Source organism: Macaca fascicularis, chromosome 1, assembly GCF_037993035.2.
Source record: "Macaca fascicularis isolate 582-1 chromosome 1, T2T-MFA8v1.1".
NCBI lineage: Eukaryota > Metazoa > Chordata > Mammalia > Primates > Cercopithecidae > Macaca > Macaca fascicularis.
In genome coordinates, this window is record NC_088375.1 from 117,445,531 (window position 1) to 117,458,320 (window position 12,790).

Here is a 12,790-nt window from a genome sequence, read left to right on the forward strand (position 1 = left end):
CACCGCGCCCGGCCTTAATTACTTATTTTAATCTGCCAAGTGGCAAAACTGAGTTTTGCATCTTACCTGTGTGGCAAACCAGCCCTCTCGAGAACTTTTCTGTGACAACAGTCCAGAGTTACACGACCTGAGACCACCTATATAAACAGAGTGCTTGGCAGGTTGTCTATCTTTTTTGGTCACTTCTCAATTACCTTATATTTGTCCCAAGTTGTATGTGGTACGGTATCCATATGCATATACGTGCACGTTACGTATCTAGAGACAACCATGGAGTGTCAGGCCAGGCTCACTGGCTTCTGGACAGAGTCCAGCGGGGAATTCTTTGAGAAGGACCTGCTGCTGTGCTCATGCCCTACCCGCTCCTGACAAGCATCCAAGCAGCTGTAGTGGTCTGAGTCATAGGCACAGTGAAGGAGGAGAAGATTTAAGAGGAACACAAAAGAAGAACGCAATTGTTTTTCATACCACTCGCACTTTCGTTAGGTTTACTCAGGGGCAAATATCTCTGAATATCCTAGGAGTTGAACATTACTGCTTTCCTAGCAATTCTAATTCTCCTATGCACAAATTTTAACAAAATTCATGTGTGGGTACTGGTTTATTTACCCACTCAGCTAATATTTATTGAGTGCTTATTACGTGCAAAGCACCAGGGAAGATGCAGGTTCTATATCTGTTAGCATCAGTCAGGGAAAAGCACACTGATGACTTTCACAATGGTAGTGGCACTCCATAGGAAAACAAATGACAGGATCCTTTGGATAATAACTGAGCCTCTTCCACAATTTAGTCTCTTTCTTTCTTTTCACCCTCTGGAGAACACAGCTACCAACAAATCCCTTCCAGTTAAAGGAGCCCATTTCTCCCAGAGCTCCCCTCCTGTTGTCTGACAGTCCCTGCATTTCCCCCCGGGTATGCCGGGATCAATGCACAAGTACTTCAAAGAAGCCTCAAATTGGAGTGCAAGCAGCACTTTCAATGAAAAAAAAAAAAAAAAGTCCTCGAGCTGGGATTCAGAAGTTGAAGGGGGAGCGGGTACGGAGAGCCAGTGCTGGGATTTGACAGCACCATACAATACACCAAGGATCAGAGCTGTGAGACAAATTCAGCTCCAGAGATGAAAAATCTTCTTTTGGTGCTGACAACATCTGTTTTATTTTGAAGGTTGCTAAGGAGAGTTCTAGCTGGGCCAACATTGTTCCAGTTCAGTACTTCATAGTGACTCTCTTGCACGGGGTTCAGACGGCAGGAATAAAAAGCTCACCAGATAAACCCCGCTTCTTTCTTTTCAGATATCAAAGGATTACTTTGCTAACAGGGCTGATGAACACCCTGCCTCGTCTCCATCGGAATCGGATTGTCCCTTCTGCTTACTCTCATTGCTCTTCTCCCTGCCCCCTCTGTCTCCACTGGCCAACTCCCCATCTTTGCCAAATAAAGGCTTATTAGTGGGGAGAATAAAGAGACTGAATATGCCACTAACCCAAAAGCAGATTTCCATGCAGAGATAAGGAAGAGATAAGTATGAGTTGAAGGTCATAGCAGAAGGATCAGACAAAGGAGGAAATGGTTTCCTGGCCTTTAAAGATCTGTTTTGCCTGCTAAAAATCAGAGCAATGCCAAATGCCTTCATCAGGGCTCAGGCACTCATGGACAGTAGAGAGAGCAAAACAGGGGAGAATGTGATGGGAGGCCTGTCCCATCTCTGTAATAATGGAGGTGGGGAGCGAAGCTTTCCACACCCAGCTTGACCTCATCCCTCCTTTGATTACTTGCAATTATAAGGCATAACAAAAATTAGGAAAAGTTAGTGTACATTTTGCCGAGAGGGCAAACATTTAGGGAAAAAAGAGGTAGGGGAAGAGGAGCTTAGTATAAAATAAGAGGACATGCCAAAGATCTTCACATATACAGCAGGTTGTTATAAAATGGGTGGCAAGGTGGTCAACATTTGAGAGCCACGCTGCTCTTCCACTGGGGAAATTATAATCCGGAGTGAGAGCACCCACAAAACAAGCCAACAGAAGCAGGCGGGCCCTTTAGTTGTAACTGGTATATAAAGATATATTGTGGGATTCCAGGGTGTGACGTGAAAAAAAAAAACAAAACACGCTTTCCAATAACTGAAGGAATTCTCTTTCTGCATTGGGCTTTGGAAAAGCACCAGCTCCTGCCAGGGAGCACCTAGGAGTCTAAGAGAAACAAACGAAGAATGGCAGCGTTCTCCCTCCAACAAAGATTCATTTCAAAGAGCCATTCAGCAGTGCCCTGACCCTGCAAATGTCGACAACAAAAGGAAACTATATACTCTCAAATGAGGGTATTGAGACAACTGAGGCCACATTATCTAAACATTTCCCTTGCCTGCCAGATTCTATTTCATCCCCAGCTTGAGATCTATCTGGGCCAAAGTATGCATGAACCAACAGAAATAATGTCAAAATAATGCAAAGTGCAGAGCCTCCTGAGATAACTCCTTCAGATAACTCCGAGGAGGGGTTAAGCTGGAGAGGTTAAAAGTCATTCTCCAAACCACTCACCTAGCCAGGTCACACCCACACCAGCTGGGGAAGACACGGCCTCTGCCACTTTGTGCCAGCTCCTGTTGTGTCCGGGTGCCCACAGGGACACGTGGCAGAAATAGTAGCCGGAGTTTCCTTTACTAACATCCCGAACCAATAAATGGTAGGAGCGTGCATCCACATGACTCAAAGCAATGTGAGGCGAGCTGTGCACCAGGGAATCACGGTCAAGCCGCGCCAACACGCGGGAGCCAGGTAGGGTGCTGTCAGGTGTCCTGCTGAAGGACCATGTCACCTCGGGCCGGACATCATCTGCTCGGTCTGTTGTGATGTTACAGGTCAGGTCCAGTTCCTTTCCTTCAGCCACAGACACATTCTTGGGCACAGCTGCTCGCAGAACTTGAAAATGAAAAACAAATACATCTAGGTAATCGATTATGTTTGCCCCTTCTATTCTCCACCCTCTTTAGAGCATCTCCTTTTAAGTTCTTATTTACAGTATTAAAGTTAGAAGGCTTTGTACAGTTGTAAGTGCTTGAGAATTATTTAATGAATAAATTAACAGAACATACCACATTTCTTTTTATTTTATAAAAACAATAGCCACAAACATTTATATATACCTGCTATATATGCCAGGCAGTGTTTTGAGTGTTTTACATATAATAATCCTCAAAACAACCCTAAGAGGTAGGTACTACTATTATCCTAATTTTACTATGAGGAAATTGAAGCACAGAGAAGTTAAGTAACTTGCCCAAGGTCACACAGCTGATAGGTGGCACAGATGGAATCCAAATCCAGGCTATCTGCCTTTAGAAACTCTGCTCCAACCTGCACGTTATGCACATGTACCCTAGAACTTAAAGCATAATAATAATAATAATAATAATAAAAGAAACTCTGCTCTTCACTGTTATGCTATCTTTTGATAAGCAGTCTACTGAAGACTATAAAACTAGCCGGGCGCGGTGGCTCACGCCTGTAATCCCAGCACTTTGGGAGGCCGAGACGGGTGGATCACGAGGTCAGGAGATTGAGACCATCCTGGCTAACATGGTGAAACCTTGTCTCTACTAAAAAAATACAAAAAATTAGCTGGGCATGGTGGCGGGCGTCTGTAGTCCCAGCTACTCAGGAGGCTGAGGCAGGACAATGGCGTGAACCTGGGAGGCAGAGCTTGCAGTGAGCCGAGATCACGCCAGTGCACTCCAGCCTGGGTGACAGAGTGAGACTCTGTCTCAAAAAAAAAAAAAAAAAGACTATAAAACTAAAATTATACATTCTCCATGTGCATGATGAAACGGGTGATTTTACAGAAAAGGAAGGTTTGGTTCTGACTGGTACATATTGTTAACTGGGGGCTAGGGAATAGGGCAGCAGAAGTGAGGGTGAAACTGTCTAAGGGATAAATGGGAAAAATCCTAACAGAAGGGCCAGGAAAGTGAAACCAGACAATTTTCCTTGAGTCAAGTCTTCAAAATGTAATGTACTGAGAGTATCATTTATTTCTTAGATATACCCACATAAAAGCCAATCATAAAACATATCCTAAAACTAAAATACGATGATTTTTTGATTATCTGCACTACTGTCCTTTCTCATTAGTGTGGATAATTAAAAGCAGACTATATTTAGATGAAGTATTTAGTGTCACAGATTCAAGACAGATCTAGTTCCAGCATTCCCCTGTCAAAGCTTTCACGTGGAAACATTTTATTCTATTCAGAAGATTTTAAAAGAGCATCTGTAATCTGAGTAGAAAAACATCAACTTGTGAAATGCCCGGGAACAATTACTTAAATGACAAGTACCAAGCACCTCCCAGGGGATTCAAGCAGAGGCATGGCCCTGGTCTTCTAGCAAGTCGCTGGCATCAACAGCATTGCACTGGCCCCAGTAAGTTCAGGGACCCAATTCAGAAAAGACCAACTCCAAAGCCCATGCTCTTTGGCGTAAATTACTTTCATATGAATATGTCCAAAGCCTGACAATATTTCAAACAAATATTTCAAGTCAAGTTCAAGATCCATCTAGACAGAAAACAGAAAATGAGGTGGGCACAGTATTAGAAAAGGGAATTTTTTTTTTTTTTTTTTTTTTGAGACAGAGTCTTGCTCTGTCGCCCAGGCTGGGGTGCAGTGGCCGGATCTCAGCTCACTGCAAGCTCCGCCTCCCGGGTTTAGACCATTCTCCTGCCTCAGCCTCCCGAGTAGCTGGGACTACAGGCGCCCGCCACCTCGCCCGGCTAGTTTTTTGTATTTTTTAGTAGAGACGGGGTTTCACTGTGTTAGCCAGGATGGTCTCGATCTCCTGACCTCGTGATCCGCCCGTCTCGGCCTCCCAAAGTGCTGGGATTACAGGCTTGAGCCACCGCGCCCGGCCAGAAAAGGGAATTTAAAAGTTCATTTTCTCCTTCCACCTAGTCTTATTCTTTCTCTCCCTCACCTCTTTAAAGGGGCCAAAAGTAACCTGAGGGTATCATTTGAGAGGACTAAGTATGGAAACTGCTGCCCTGAGCCAGGCTCTGCAGTTTGAACCATTCTACAGTCAAAGCCTGTGGCCAGAAACCCTGGAATCCTGCTGGAGTCACCTCTGCCAGGACTTCAGCTACTGGAAGTAAAAGACGACTCAGGAGGGAGTCGGGTCAGTGAAGAAGTACTTAACAAGCAGCTGTGGACTCTTTGGATGGAGAAAACAGAGTCTCAGGTTCAGAAAATATTGGCAGGGATGTCTCTTCAGCTGTGCAGTTCACTTTGTAATTTTCTCTGTGTAAGTGGCTCAGTGTCTTGTCACATCACTAACCAGAGGTCCCACACATTCTGGATTTGGGAGTTTACTGCTGGGAGACAGGATGGAGTAGGTTAAAGGAAAATAAAGGACCAGTTCTAAGTATTTGTAATGAAAGAAGGGACCTCAGACAAAGCCTGTGGTGGGGCAGGTTCTCTGTCCGTGAATATAACTAAATCCATAAATCAGACACAAAGTTTGCAGTAACCAGACCACTCCCACGACGGGGAGGAGGGGCTGGAGAGGAGGCTCACTGCCACATGGGTAGCACAGCTTCACTCTGTGCCATCTATCATAACAACGTGATAAGAATATAGAAGCAGCCAGCTACGGACAGTGCAGGTGTGCACAAGAAGAGAAGGACCATAAGCCTAGTGTGGCGGTTCTTAGCCTGGGGTCCACAAAGAGAATTCAGAGAGTCTATGAACTTGGATAGGAAAAAACTCCATCTTTATTTTTATTAATCTGCACCTGAAATAAAGCATCTCCTGCCACTGTGAAAGTAAGCAACAAACCAGTATAGTATTGCCTGTGTCTGGGACTACCCCAAATAGAAATCACAGATACCTTCCCATCACATTACAGTTGCTGCAGACATCCTGAAATATCATGTATACTCATTACTATTCAGAAAGTACAGTTGTCGTTAAGCCTGCCACTATCTTATTATCAATGCACTAATAAAGCTGCATAATATTACTACAAAACCAATTTGCTTTACAAGCATTTTGATAACTTTCTATATAATTATTTTCCTTTGTCATTTTGTGTACTGTATTTTATGAATTAAAACATGGTAATTCTGAGAAAAGGTCTGCAGGTTTCAAAAGGCTGTCGAAAAGTCTCATGGCACGGAAAGATTATGAACGCTGTTTCATCTGAGAGCCAGATATTACCTGCCTAATAAGTTCAGGGTGTTCAAGTCTCTTAGGTAGATATTACAGGTCTTGTGGTGTGTTTGAAACAAAGAAATGTCTTTAGAATTCATATTCTTTCATAAAAGTGTAACTTTCTACAAAGCTGAAACTCTTAACTCTTCTGCCTCATTAAAAGAGTTGTTTGATGCAAGTTTAATATACAGAGGTTTCTTAAGGCAGATTCCAGAGCAATCACTTCTGATCAGGAAGGTAACCTAAGTCCATCTGGAAAGCGAATTCTGCAGCCACTGGAGCCCAGATTCACCGGTAATGAGCAGCTCCTTTCCTCGATGGCCACAGTCACTCAAGAACTTCAGACCTGCTTTTACACCACCCACTTTTCCAAATCCAGGTTCTGTGCTGTGGTATAAGTGCAGAGTAAAGAGCTCAGGACAATGCAGCTTCAGAGACAAAATATTCCCCCTGCGTATTGTTTCCTGCTTTCCTTCCCGTCTGAACAACAGAGATGCCACATATTCACATTCATGCTCAGGAAATGAGTCCAACAACCAAGGTCTTCCCAGTTTAAAAAACAGAAGGCAGCAGCAACAGCAGCAAAGTACTCTGAGATCTGAAGATGTCAGACTCGCAGAAAACCAAGGACATCCATTCATCCTGAGCAATGACATTGCCCTGCCTTGGTCTCTATACACTGTCTCTGTGAAGCCTGAAGCTCCACAGTCCATGGGAACAAGCCTCAAATACCTCTGACCTAAGGGCCCAGAACAGAGCTGAGCACACAGTAGGTTCTCCATTGATGCTGGCTGGACAATGAGTCAACAATAGCATATTTTCCTTTTATTTTTATGTGTTTTCTAAAACGCATTTTGTATTTTCTTAATTACTTCTATAACTGCAGTAGAGGGTTGGGAAACAAAAAAAAAAGCTGATTCACAGATGACAGGACAAAGGGCTTCTTGTATAGACCCCATGACTGGATGCTCCTGTGGTCTGTATGACACAGGAAAGCAAGTGGCCCTGCTCTGGAGAGCTCCTCCCACTACCAGGAAAGGCACATCTGAGGGGACCGAAGGGCAGGCCTACAGGATACAAGTTAGATGAAAGGTTTTGGGATGAGCCAGGCACACACCCCAACAGCTGCAGAGAAAGGCAGGTCCAAGGACTCAGGAAACACCAAACCCGATAAAGCTTAGGGGGCAGGGTGTGGCACCTTCACCCCAAAGCCCCACTGAACACCAAGCCCCACCTAATCTGGCTGAGGGACTGCGGCACCTAAACTCTGAATGAAAGATCTGCCTTCGTGTTACGTGCAGGCTGTGGTTCTCCATGGACATGAATTTAGATAAAAACAGCTGCGAAGCAAAACAACAGACATGCTCAGCACAAAACAAATGCACCCCCATACACACCTCCAGCCTCTCCACACCCTACTCCCTTCTCCCCTAAAAATAAGGCCTCACATGGGAAGCAGAAACAGTTGTCAGAAGGCCATGGGGCTCCCTGGCCCAGTTCTTTATACCACTATCATTAGTCACAAAATAACAGCACCTATAATGCATCGTTTCCAGCTCACCTGTCGGCTGGATCACCACGGTGGCAACTTCTACGGCCTTTTCTTGGATTTCCTGCCAGTTGCCCTGCTCGGCGATCCACTCGCTGACGATACACCTGTAGGAGCCCTGGTCGGCGGACAGAGCCCGGGACACGGAGAGGCGGTAGGCGTCACTGCCCACAGTGTCGAGGCGCACGTCCCCACTGTGGTAGCGCTGCTCATACCCCAGGCCCGGGTGGAACCTGCCCTCGTGGGTCAGGGCGAGCACGTTCCGCCGGGCCGGGCCGCGGTGCAGCTCCCACAGCAGCGCCAGGTGCGTGTGCAGCGGCGAGGCGGAGGCGGCGGTGCAGCGCAGCTCGAAGGGCTCCCCCTCCCGCAGGCTCAGGCTCGGCGGGGGACGCGCGCTGGGGCCCACGTGCAGGGAGTCGGCCAGCACTGCGGAGAGACAAAGCTGGGTCAGCAGCCCGTCCACACCGACCCCAGCCAGCAAGGGCCAGTCCACCGCTGCAACCACAATTTCCTCCTTCCTCCCCCATTCCAGGGCCCGGATGGGCACGTTTTCCCATTTGGATTCATCTGTAATCTCAACTGACTTTCTGACTTGAAAAAGAAAAATAAAGGTACCAAAAAACCCCATGCTAGAAGTGGATGGTGAAAACTCCCTGTGGGAGTCGTGCCTTGGGGATGGGATGTGCTTCTGCCACCCTTAAGGAAAGTTACTTTACCCCTCTGTGCCTCAGTTTCCTAAAAGGGGGATGATAGCTGGATCTTCATCATAGAGTTGGCCTGAGAGTTAAGTTAAACAGGGCAAGTTCCCAGGACCGTGCCTGGCACTCAGCAGTCATGATAAAACATTGGGTATGACTGTCAAACATTTCTTTGGTTAGGACCAGGGCTAGGGTAGGGAGCCTGCAGAATCTGCAGATAAAGTGACCTTCTAGACTTAAAGTAGCAAGATCCACCGGGTAGAAAGGATGGCATGAGCTGCCTGTGGCTTGCAGCCTGGGGAATAACCAAGAATGTCTAGGGTGAACACAGCATATCCACATGATAGGAACCGGCCCAGGCACTTCTACAGTCTAGAAAAAGGGGGCCGTGATCAAGTAAGTATCGCTGGTGTATTCAGGAAAAAAGCAGTAAGTGATGGATACTGCTACTCTGGTAACCAGAAAGGGGGCCACTACCAAGGAGCAGGAAACATCTATCAGGCTTGTCGATGAGCTGGCTAAGAGGACCCTCCAACACCACTATTCAACATCTCTTTGGTTTTTTTCCCCCAATTCCACACTCAGAAACTAATTCAGTGTACTTGAGAAGGGGCTATTCTAGGTAACATTTAAAAGCTGCTACATTTTTAGGAGGACACATCCCGAAGACCCATCTCTACTGCAAAATAAATATAATGACCTTCTAGTATATATATATATCAGTCTGTGAGTCTGGCTAATATGACTCAGTTCTCAAGGCCAGCTCATCTCTCAGAGCACAGATGAATGGTTTCAAGAGCCATGAAGCTGCAGGCCAGGCAGACCCTGGACCACACATGGCAACCATCAGAGGCTCCACCTGGGCAGCAGTCAGTCTCTCTCATGGTCATCCATTGCTTTCCTCACCCAAGAAAGGCCTCCTCTTGTGTCTCCTGCCTTCCACAGACAGCAGAAGAGGCTGAAACACACTGGAGGAAGTGGGATAGGGGTAGGGGAATTCTCCCCTTACCCTCCCTCCCACTCAAGAGGAGACTCCAAGGGGATACAAGGGTGTGTCTGGCTTAATGAAAAGGTGGCATGTGGCATTATTTAGCTCCAATACCAGAGTGTCTTTTTCTAAAAAACATGTCCGGGATTTTCTATAGGAATAAAGAGGTAGGTTGGGTGTTTCATTACTTCTTTAATGGACACAGCAGTTTTATCCCCTGATGAGTCTAGTGAGGGAACAGTCTCTGAGCTATGGTAGGGTTGTACAAGTCATGAGGGAATGAATGCCTCAATCAACCCTCGCTTTTTATATCACCATGTGCATTTTCTACTTTCTGATAATTACATACATTCTGACCCAGACATAAATCCTTTTGGGAACAAGGCAGGGTACAAATAAATGCATAATTAAGTAACAATAACAACAAATTATAATGTTTCTATTTTCTTAGCCCCAAATTAAAATGATTTGTTCTTGCTCGTTTACTAATTAGCTGTGTGATTTTAGGCAAGTAATTAACCTATGCTCTTCCATTTTCTCATGTATAAATTAGGGAAATATTCTGCCCTATTTTGATTGGGTTCAGAGAATTGAATGTGTGAGTACATCTAAAAGGACTTGGAAAATGAAACAAACAAACAAAACCCCCAAAACAAATCCCAAAACATTCCACGTACATAAGGTATAATTATTTGCAAAGCTAGGTCAATAAGCTAGTAGAGACCACATCTTCTTTCTCTACCTATAACACATACAACTTCTGGTACAAACACGTACTTTAAAATCATGAAAGTCACAGAGAAAGACATGAACTTTGAAGTGCCTGTTATTCCCATAAACCTGAGCATCATTAACATGACCATCCCCTTCCTGTCACTAACCACTGAATGCTTACCATGGCACTGCTCTAAGGCTTTACACCTGGTAACTCACCTGTCCTCACAACCTTTAAGTTTAGAGGAGGAAGCTGAGGCATGTCACATGCCCACAGTCATGCAGCTGACAAGTAGTAGAGCCAGCAACTGGACTAAACAAGCACAGGCAACCTCGCTCCAGAGCCAGCTCTCCACCACCGCATCATGCTGCCTCCACCTCACTGGGCATAGGGTGGCTCAGAACCATACTGGAGTGAAGAGAAAGGACCCTCTAAGGTCATCTGGCCCATCCCTGCCTTTAATCAGGTAAGTCATGATTATTCCCCAGGACAGAGGAGGGAGCAGAGCCTCAGAGAAATTAAGTCTCTTGACAAAGTCAACCACAGCCCAGGGGCAGAGAAAGGTGTGGCCCCTGGCATAACACGCCCATGTGAGGACTGTACCTTTAACCTGCACTGTGTCCTCATAGTTTCCCTGGACAGTGGCATCTGTGCTGGGGGTTGAACATTTGTAGTGGCCTTGGTCTGAAGGCTGGACGTTCTTTATGTGGAGCTCCACGGCGTCGTTGGCAGTCCGCCTTAACAGGATCTCGCCCCTCTGCAGCCGCTCCTGGTACAGCTGGGCTGGGAACCCCACCTCCCAGGTGCTTGCAAGCTCCACAAAGCTGCTCCCCAAAGATGAGAAGCTCCAGTCAAAGTTTTGCTCACTGGGGCCATCATAGTCACTGACGTTGCAGGGGATGACCAGCTCGGTGCCCACCACTCGAACCAGGGTCCCTGTGGGGACTCTCACCACACGGCCTCGACAAAGAGCTGCAATGATAAGAGATGAAAGGCAGGTCTTTAATCACAGAAAGTCTTCCCGGGACAAATGTGGCAAACCTGTGGATGCTCCTGCTCACAGGCATGGCAGAAACGTGATAGCCAAACCACCAGGGAAAATGTGTCTATGCAGAAGGTTAAGCCTGTCCCTTAAATAATGAGCCACGAATACAACCTCAAAATGATCACCTCTCACACAACCAGTTTCCCAGGACTAAGAGGGAGGAAGATAAGCATTAAAAGCAGGTTGACCGTAAACCTCAATAGTTTCTTCCCTCCAGTTACTATTTAACACACCCTAACCACTCGATGTGATGTAAAAATATTTTAGGTTTTGTGTGAAAGAAAAGCGCACAGCTAGTCAAGTGTTTACACTTCTGCCCACCCTATATCAGCCCTCATCCCTAGAGACCATTATTCCCTGGGGCTCCTGAGACCTGATTTACAATGACGGATGCCAATTTTTAAATCCTAGAGCAGCCTGCTGATAAAATGATTTAACTCCTGTTATCTGACATTGCCTATAAATTAATTTTAAAATATGATGATTTTACCAAGTATTAATTTTCTATTTTCTGGCTCATTTCCTTCTCTACTCTTTGTTCTGATCTAAATTCAGAATGAGGATGGGGAAGCACAAAGGGAGAGAGGCAGGCTGGTTGCTGGGTGTTCTTAGGAATGCAGCAGCTGGTTGCCGGGGATAAGCCCAGTGGACACAGACAAGACTTCACTAGCTTTTCCTTCCCTAAGAGTGTGCAATTCCCAGGCCTCTCTGGTAGGGACCCTACGACTGGCACCTGTGAGTCCTTTAAGATCTCTCCACTGCAATCAACTTCAGCATGATTTTGCAGTGTATATTTACTACCTGTTTAGCATTTCAATTGCACCAAATAAACACATATGGCTCCTTCTTGATGTTCTTGCAACAATATATAAAAGAGAAAGTACGTCTGAAATCAAGGAGACCTAAGTTTCAATCTGAGACCTCTCTTACCTTTGACTTCTGCCACTATGAATTGGGACAAGAAGGCTTCACTGAGTTAATGAAATAAAATGTCTAGGTGAGAGTCTGCCATGTAATAAGGGCTCCAGGAAACGGGAACCTTTTATTAATATTGTATGTTTATCATTTTTTATAGGTTGAACTGTGTCCCCATCCAAAATTCCTATGTGAAACTTCTAGCCCCCAGTACCCCAGAATGCGACCATATTTGGCAGCAGGGTTGTCACAGATATAATTCGTTGTGATGAGGTCATACTGGAATAGGGTGAGCCCCTAATCCAATATGACTGTATCCTTAAAAAGTGGGTAATTTGGACACACACATGCCCACAGGGAGAAAGCCACATGAAGATAAGGCAGAGATTAAGCAGATATGTCTACAAGCCAAGGACCGCCAAAAATTGCCAGCAAGCCACCAGAAGCTAAGGGAGAAGCATGGAACAGATTCTCCCTGTCAGCCCTCTGCAGGAACCACTCCCAACACCTTGATCTTAGACTTCTGGCCTCCGGCATTGTGAGGCAATAAATGTCTGTTTAAGCAACCTGGTTCATGGTACTTTGTTGCGGCAGCTCTAGCAAACTAATCTACTACTGCCACTGTTTTTTCACGGGTTTAATTCATGTTTTCAAATTCTGGGTTGCCACCCTTTA

At 45.7% G+C, this 12,790-nt stretch overlaps 1 protein-coding gene across 1 annotated transcript in view; it reads right to left on the reverse strand.

Moving 5' to 3' along the window:
• Positions 1 to 12,790, reverse strand: part of PTGFRN (prostaglandin F2 receptor inhibitor) — a 78,136-nt gene that overhangs the window by 32,492 nt on the left and 32,854 nt on the right. The window contains exons 2-4 of the mRNA XM_005542200.4: positions 10,759 to 11,127; positions 7,767 to 8,180; positions 2,544 to 2,924 (exon numbers count right to left, since the gene is read on the reverse strand). Coding sequence (XP_005542257.3) covers positions 2,544 to 2,924; positions 7,767 to 8,180; positions 10,759 to 11,127 — 1,164 coding nt within the window. The remainder of the gene's footprint in view (positions 1 to 2,543; positions 2,925 to 7,766; positions 8,181 to 10,758; positions 11,128 to 12,790) is intronic.